This window comes from Gigantopelta aegis, chromosome 7 (genome assembly GCF_016097555.1).
Source record: "Gigantopelta aegis isolate Gae_Host chromosome 7, Gae_host_genome, whole genome shotgun sequence".
Lineage (NCBI taxonomy): Eukaryota > Metazoa > Mollusca > Gastropoda > Neomphalida > Peltospiridae > Gigantopelta > Gigantopelta aegis.
Genome location: NC_054705.1, coordinates 359,247 through 368,911, shown reverse-complemented (window position 1 = coordinate 368,911; position 9,665 = coordinate 359,247). Strand labels below are relative to the sequence as shown.

Below are 9,665 nucleotides of genomic sequence, written 5' to 3'. Positions count from 1 at the left end.
CAATCCTGCAACATTTGGTAATTATCGGACTCACCATTCAATAATTAAATCAATTCTCCAAATGTTACGACAATGTGGTTTTGCGTTTCTTCTTTTGAAGAGTATATTTTGTAACAGTCTTTTGGGTCATCTGAACGTAATTGTCTCATTTTCTTTTCTGTTTAAATGTATTATGTGAATATGCTTTAAATATAGATTTCTTATAAGATTTACTAGCATTTATTGATCTCATTTTATTATCTTGAACATAGAAACGGGCTTAATTAGTGGATATGAAATCCACGTGAAGGTAAAACGATTCTACAGCGAACAATCGATCATTCACTTCTATTTCATTCACTATATCGTTGATGTCGTGGTGTCGTGGTTAAGTCATCGGACATAAGGCTGATAGGTACAGGGTTCGTAGCCCGTGCCCTCCACCACCCGGAACGAGTTTTAACGATACAATGGGTAGGTGTAAGACCATTACACACTCCTCTCTCTCTCACTAACCACTAACAACTAACTCACTGTCCTAGACAGACAGCCCAGATAGCTGAGGCGTGTGCCCAGGGCAGCGTGCTTGAACCTTAATTGGATATAAGCACGAAAATAAGTTGAAGTGAAATGGATGAATGAATGCTGATATATATGACAAATGGCACTGGAGCTAGGACAGAGCCTGGGGAATGCTAGTATGTATAGTTTGGTACTAGAGAAATGATCTTCGATAACTACACGTTAATAATGCTCGAACAATGACAAGTAATTAGCTCCGATTGCTATACACTAGTTTCCATTTTACGACGATAATATCAAGTATAAATAATACCCACATATGAATTCAGCACAGTGGGAACAAGAAAACAATGCTGACATGGCATGCAATGATTACATGGTGTTAAACAGCTACCAGGTACATTGCAAGAAATCGGTGTAACCTCGCCCAAGCTAAATTGCATGAACGACAAAAGCGTTATCCGTGATCAAAGTCTGCATAATAAGTCGAATTGGCATGTGGCAAACTAGTCGTTGATTCAATTAATGTCTGTCTAGTGCCTATTCTGTAAGAGGACAGCCACTCCCGATGTTATCCATTACTGGACAACACTTCCGTCTTGTATCGCTACAAAGAGGACTGCCACTGTCAGACTAGTCTACTGAATCAAACTAGCATGCTCAGTGTGACATTGCCTAGACGAAGAAATTACCACCAGCTGAAGAATAATACTTATGCGGACTGCACTGATGCTGCTACAGGTTAACATAGCGATAAACGACCTCGCCCATGCACGACGATCCCACAAGTTTGATTTCGATAACTCGATTGATGAAACCGACATTATTTGCTATAACTGATCTAACATTGCTGAACATCCTGGTGCGCACCATTCGACTCTTTGCATCTACTTCAAAATGTCCATGTCTTAATATTGGACTATTTTGAATAGCAGGATGCTATCTTGTTCGCACCAACGTTAGAAAATGTCATCTTATATTTTCGTGAACTACACACCCCAGAGATTAACGCCAACCATAGTGACACATGTTATACTTCCAGCCCGGGTTATTAACACCTTAATGCTATCTTTTTTTTTTTGCCTCTGCTGCAGGAATAAGAACACAGTGCACACTCGAAACCGTTAATCAATAGAATATCGCCTAACAATACTAGGACACATAATTGTATATTATATTAAACATTATTTCTACAACAAATTATAAAATATATTTCTGTAACATATTTCTGTAACAGTATAAGACATATTTCTGTAACACAGTATAGCGCATATCTTAATAACATATATTTCCACATACCTGCACGTTGTCGTGACAACTGTATCGCCATCTTTCGTTACCAAACACAACACAGTCATCATGTTTAGTACTTTACATCACGAGTTGTAAAAATATATCACTTGTTCACACAGACACACACACGCACGTACGCACACATACTCGCACGCACACACACATGTATATTAGGAATAAAACATTTTATCATATCACTACTAAGGAATAGCATTGGGCACGCCCATTACATAAATCACATATTTTGAGACATAAGTATGCAAATATTTAGAACATAAGTATGCAAATTACATTATTATGCAAATTATATACCGAAAACGTAGAACTATTTACACCTGTCAAAATTGTTGACAAACAAACATGGCGTGTTTTGAAGTCGGAGATAGCATTACTATCGATAAAAAAGGAAGTGCTACAATCAAAGCAACTCTACCTTCCGGTAATTATATAGTTATGATTGACGGGTCCAGTTATCAAGCTGAATTGTCACCAGAACGTTTACAGTTAGTGCAAACAGGGCATAGGATAGATCCACGGACATCGAAGCAGACGCCACAATCCGGCAGGCCCAAAAACAAAACTCGTAGATTTGAGAAGTAGATGATACGATGATTGGTAATGTCATTACAGAAAATGAAAATAAGAATACTGCCAAAAAAACTCTATACGACATGCGCATTTTTGAAAACTATCTACAATCAATCAATGAGTCCAGACCAATACATGAAATGCCCCCCAAAGAACTCGATGTAATTCTGTGCAAGTTTTACATCAGTGTACGAAAAGAAACCGGAGGACATTACGAACCGAACAGTCTTACCTCTTTCCAAAGCAACATCGTAATAAATATGGCTCAGCCTAAAAGTCCTGTTGTCCCCCTAAAACGACGAAGAATCATTTTCGACAGTGATTCAGACTCAGACTGAACTTGATGAAGCCCTTAAATAGGTCAGTGACGTAGATAGGGCTATGTCTGACAATGACGTAGTATTCAGCAAAATGCTGCGAAAAGTTATTTTGAAACATTTGGCTATTGTCAATTATTTTATTATAATTTCATTGTTTATATATAAAACTGTTAAATTAGTATTAACTTGTTTAAATAGCTACAATCTTTGTTTCCGCTTTTAACCTAGTTTCAGAAAGCATAGATAACCTTCAAGGTGTATTGACAAACCGATTATCAGCTGAGTGATTGACATGTACATGTATTCATACGTCATAACAGATTGTTACGTCCGAGCGTTGGGGTTTTGTTTATTAATCATTTAAGTGAAAAATAAACAAAATTGACAGTGATATGATAAATAGAATTCGTCACTCGTATTTTTTAATATGGGAAATATCAACCTCGGCCTGTTAATCTGTATTTGTCGACAAATACAGATTAACGAAGCCTCGGTTGATATTTCCCATATTAAAAAATACTCGTGACGAATCCTCTATATATTACGCGAGCCTCTGGCGAGCATAATGCATTAATTTGTTTCCTAATATATGATATTGACGATACCGAAACACACGAGGGTAATAATCTCTTTATCATATAATATCAACCTTAATACAACGTGTTTTTGTAAACTGTACACGCAACTTTAATTCCAGGCCGCCATTACTAGATATTCAAATGACGTAATAATGTGTGGCGCTGTGTATTTTTGAATGGAAATGATGTCAAACTCCTCATATGTCCGGATGTCCTTATATGAAAATAAACTAGGGTTTAACGTTTTTTGTTTTCTGAACGTTGGAAGGCTTTCAGTGTAAAATTGCTATTTAAATGTTGTTATTTGATGATTATGAATGTATACGTCAATTATGGAATGTCACCAAAGTACGTTTGTTTAAATGTCAATAAACCTAGTGCCGTGGCCTCGTTTGATTTACATCTAATTTGCAAAGTTTTCAAATTCTTAAAGTATGTGATCTAAACAATATCATATACTTTAATTGCATTGAAAATGTATCATATTGTATGATAAATATGCATTATCTTCGTAGTTCAAGATATTCAGAGAAATATAACCAGTGATTTCACGTACACAGCGAATGATGTAATTTCGTAACTTACCTTAATGACGTCATTTGTTAGCTGCGTTTGACATTTGTTGAAACGATTCTAGCTTGTTATTTATGAAAATAATAGTTTGGATAATGTGGATAATACCGAAATTACTACACTCGCGTGTGCATTGTACTGATTTTACGCCCGCTCTGGTAGTCCTGACACTCGTTTCGTAAAATCAGTATAATACACAAGCTCGTATAAACTATACACATATATATACACACACAATCATATTTAACGTTTCTTCACAATTATAGTTTGTGGATAACAAATAAATTACAACATTCGCTGGAATGCCATACGAAATTTATGAGATGAACGAACGTTACCTAAATATATGTGTTTGTGTATGCATATATATCTAGACACAAAGACAAACAGACGCACGCCCAGACTCACAAACACATGTACTGTTCATTGTAATTATTTAATTTATTGTTAATGTTAGTGTGTTAATGTTCACCTGTGTGTGTCCGTGCGTGAGTGTCTGCGTGCGTGCGTACGTGCGTCCGTGCGTGTGTCTGTGTGCTACCTCTTTTCTTTATTCCCTGTAGTGATATTCGTATCACCTGACTGTTAATCCGGCCAAAACGGTAAGGCGGATGTGACGAGGGTTGACTAACGTATCGCATCGAATTGCAATATTCATGGCAATGCATTGACGTGCGTCTAGTTTTGTGTAAGTTCTCATGCATAAATCAGGATAAAAATAATCAATTAATTCGATCGTCCGCTTTCTCTCTTTCTTCTTTCCAGCCAATAAAATATGATTATTTTAACTGTGATAGACAAACTTGATCATGAATCGCATTCATTGTTTAATACAATTCACTTGTTTATGTTCTATGATACATATAATGCAACCACGACCCAAGGTATTGTGCTCCAGTGTCACGTTCACTGCGCGTCTGTTTCGATTACCCATATATGTATTTGTTTAGAGGACAGTACTGTCAGTCTCCAATATACATGCTATTTGTGTACGACTAAAAGTATGTAGTAAAACTAGACGGGGCATTGCACATTTAATTGATGTTATCGTTTCAACGCAGTTACTCAGGTTAAAGCGAAAACGGAAAAGAAATGATGTTTTGCATCAGTCTACTTGTATTGTGTTGTCTCCTCCATCTCGGCTCATGCGATATTAATATGAAAAGTGTATCCTATGTTAAAAATAACTTCTGTAAAAACAAGGTCCTCCTTGCTCAGTACACCTACTCGATCACTCCGACTAACAGCAAACTGCGGTGCGCCTTCAAATGCTCTCAAGATGAAAACTGTCTGTCGTTCCATTTTGAGAAATCTTCTCTCAGCTGTCACCTCAACATGCAATCATCAACAGAGAACTGTGTTACCATGACAACCAACACAGATGCTATTCACTTTGACAAGGTAAGTGATTAAAACAAATCCAAAAACCCAAAACAAAACAGAAACACCCACTTCAAAACAAAACAAACGAACAAACAACAAGCAAAACAAAGCAAAAACAACAACAATAAAAAAAACCCCGCAAAATTCCACCACAACCACCAAAAAACCCTCACCAAACAAACAGACACAAAGACACACAAAAACACAAACACAATTTTGTGTCAATACGAACGAAATTTAGTGCAACATTTCGTTGTATGTCTAGTGACGAAGAAACATATCGACAATGTTAGAATGCTTCTTTCAGGTTAAACCTTCGATTGTCTGTTTACACGGTGGACTGGACATTAACGGAACCTGCAGGTGCGTGAACGGCTTTGTCGGGCCCACGTGTGGACGTCTCATGACTGGTACGTACACAACACGGTCAATGTTTGATGTTTACAAGATCAAAGCCAAAAAGGGAGCTCTTTTATCTTTTGTTTTTACATCTGCCATATCCTTTGGACATTCTGTAATTGTGTCTTGTGTTTGTATCTCTTATTTATTACCTACGAGGTACAGCATAACGAGGGTCATATTTATCGTACGATTTCCCTCGTATGTCATAACTAAATCGTATGTCCTCCTAACATTGTCGTTTAACGATTGGCTGTTGTAAGAGTACATTTCTTTGTGATTGGCTGACACGACATTCCACAGATACTACTTTCTTCATTAATACAGTTTTATTTCGAATGTAAGCTGATCACATGCCGTAATGACAAATACGTGTTTTTAATTAATTTAATAAAAGATTAATTGATTATTTATGATAACTTGTATTATATTACGATGTAGTTGTGACACATCAAACACTTAATTATGAACATAACGTTCACAACTGTTAGAACTCTATACTAAGGTCGACGAGTCAATTTTCGCACCCTTGTTTTGGCTTCGTACATAATAAAGTAGCATATCTTACCGTAATTTCACTTGAAAGCCATATTTAGTAAAAGGTACAATGTTTTAATCACAAGATTTTCTTCAAACACATTCAGGTGCATTAATAATGTTCAAAAAAAATAAAAATCCAATAGCAATTTTGCACTGGAATTTTTCCAGCATTCTTAAAACGGAAACGTCATGTACCCAATTTATAGTTATTGTAAGGAGATGCAAAGTGACGTCATTGGAATACTGGCGTCATTCAAATTCCAAACTAATTATTTCAATTACTGTGTATTTGTTTGCTTTTTAGTATACACATGCTTTACAATTTACAGCTGTTGATACACGTGTACTCTTTACTTATGGGCGTATAAATATCACGTAACTTTAGAACAGGTTGTGATTTGGGTTTCAAGACATCAATGAACAAACATTACTCCGCCGTTAAGGAAACGTTAGTTTGTAAACAATAACTGGAATGTTCATTTAGCAAGACAGTTCTACGGTAATAAACAGAATATTACATTCGTGTCCACAACTGGTCAAAGGCCGTGGTATGTGCTTTCCTGTCTTTGGGAAAGTGCATATAAAAGATCCCTTGCTGCATTAGGAAAAATGTACCAGGTTTCCTCTGATGACTACTACTAAGAATTACCAAAAGTTTGACACGCAGTAGCCCATGATTAGTTAATCAATGTGCTCCACTGGTGTCGTTAAACAAAACAAACTTTGGTATATTCTATTATCTGTTTTCAATATAACAACATTATTTTTGTTGTTGTTGTTGTTGATATAAATAATTAAGTTGTATTTCTATTACAGACTGTTCCGAAGGGTACACCTACGGTTATGCTAATGACGCTGTTTACAATATTCAGCCTCCATATACCACTACGTCATTTCCGGTTAGTTGTACTATGAACTATGGCGGCAGGACTATTTTACAATATCGATTCGACACGCAGCTTAATTTCTACCGCAACTGGACCGATTATCGTGATGGGTTTGGATCGCTGGATTCAGATTTCTGGCTAGGTCTGGAGAACATTTATCAGATTGTGAGACATCGTACTTTTGAAATTAGGTTCCACATGTCACTTGAAAACGGAACTTACTACCAGCAGCGATTCTTCGACTTCAACATAACTGACGAGACCGGTGGATATGCGATGTATTTCTCACACAACATGCCCAGCAGTTCAAACGCTCTCGGCGATTCGCTGTCCACACTCAACGGGTCAAAGTTCAGCACTTGGGACGTCGACAATGACAACTGGTCAAACGGAAGCTGCGCACAACTGTACGAAAGTGGGTTTTGGTTCAATAACTGCGCAGGTTGCAACCCTAACGGTCGACTGTTGAGACCTGCGGACGGGAAGAGGACGAACGACGAATCCGAGGTGTTCTGGACGTACGACCTCGACGACAACGCCCCCTACAACATCTACATCTGGCTCCTGGCGGTGTGACGTCAGCCATGTACGATATGATCAGACGTCATTGTAGAAAAACTGGTAGCGTTTATTACGAGCGTTTATCAACACACAAACACACACACACACACACGCGCGCGCGCACACACACAAACTCTCTCTTTCTCTCTCTCTGTCTCTCTCTCTGTCTCTCTGTCTCTCTGTCTCTCTCTCTCTCTCTCTCTCTCTCTCTCTCTCTCTCTCTCTCTCTCTCTCTCTCTCTCTGTGTGTGTGTGTGTGTGTATATCTCTGTCTCTCAACAACACGAGCATACAGACACCTGCGTTCAACGCACACACACACATAGAAACAGAGGCACGTCAACACACAGATACACAGATAGAAACAGAGACACGTCAACACAAGGTAGAAACAGAGACACGTCAACACGTAGATACACAGATAGAACAGAGACACGTCAGCACGCAGATAGGAACAGAGACACGTCAACACACAGATACACAGATAGAAACAGAGGCACGTCAACGCGAAGATATAAACAGAGACCCGTCAACACACAGATACACAGATAGAAACAAAGACACGTCAACACACATATACACAGATAGAAACAAAGACACGTCAGCACACAGATACACAGATGGAAACATAGACATATCAAAAAAAAGATACACAGATAGAAACAGAGACACATCGACACACAGATAGAAACAGAGACACGTCGACACACAGATACACAGATAGAAAGAGAGACACATCGACACACATATACACAGATAGAAACAGAGACATGTCGACACACAGATAGAAACAGAGACACGTCAACACAGATAGAAACAGATGCACCTCAACACACGGATAGAAACAGAGAAACGTGAACAAACAGATACCCATATAGAAACAGAGACACGTCGATATACAGATTAAAACAGAGACACGTCGACACACAGATAGAAACAGAGACACGTCAACACACAGATAAGAACATAGACACGTCAACACAAAGATACACAGAGAGAAACAGAGACACGTCAACACACAGATAGAAACAGAGACACGTCAACACACAGATAGAAACAGAGACACGTCAACACACAGATACACACACATATAGAAACAGAGACACCTCGACAGACAGATACATAGATACAGAGACACGTCAACACGCAAATACACAGATAGAAACAGAGGCATGTCAAACACACAGATACACAGATAGAAACAGAGACACGTCAACACACAGATAGTAAAAGAGACACGTCAACACACAGATACACAGATAGAACAGAGACACGTCAGCACGCAGATAGGAACAGAGACACGTCAACACACAGATACACAGATAGAAACAGAGGCACGTCAACGCGAAGATATAAACAGAGACCCGTCAACACACAGATACACAGATAGAAACAAAGACACGTCAACACACATATACACAGATAGAAACAAAGACACGTCAGCACACAGATACACAGATAGAAACATAGACATATCAAAAAAAAGATACACAGATAGAAACAGAGACACATCGACACACAGATAGAAACAGAGACACGTCGACACACAGATACACAGATAGAAAGAGAGACACATCGACACACATATACACAGATAGAAACAGAGACATGTCGACACACAGATAGAAACAGAGACACGTCAACACAGATAGAAACAGATGCACCTCAACACACGGATAGAAACAGAGAAACGTGAACAAACAGATACCCATATAGAAACAGAGACACGTCGATATACAGATTAAAACAGAGACACGTCGACACACATATAGAAACAGAGACACGTCAACACACAGATAAGAACATAGACACGTCAACACAAAGATACACAGATAGAAACAGAGACACGTCAACACACAGATAGAAACAGAGACACGTCAACACACAGATACACACACAGATAGAAACAGAGACACGTCAACACACAGATACACACACATATAGAAACAGAGACACCTCGACAGACAGATACATAGATACAGAGACACGTCAACACGCAAATACACAGATAGAAACAGAGGCATGTCAAACACACAGATACAC

At 38.3% G+C, this 9,665-nt stretch overlaps 1 protein-coding gene across 1 annotated transcript; it reads left to right on the top strand.

Moving 5' to 3' along the window:
- Nucleotides 1–5,011: 5,011 nt before the first annotated feature.
- LOC121377145 (microfibril-associated glycoprotein 4-like) lies at nucleotides 5,012–7,638 on the top strand. The gene is made up of 3 exons (XM_041505040.1): nucleotides 5,012–5,254; nucleotides 5,544–5,646; nucleotides 6,992–7,638. Exons 1-3 carry the CDS (start codon nucleotides 5,012–5,014, stop codon nucleotides 7,636–7,638), a joined length of 993 nt encoding a protein of 330 aa, XP_041360974.1.
- The last annotated feature ends 2,027 nt before the right edge of the window (nucleotides 7,639–9,665 follow it).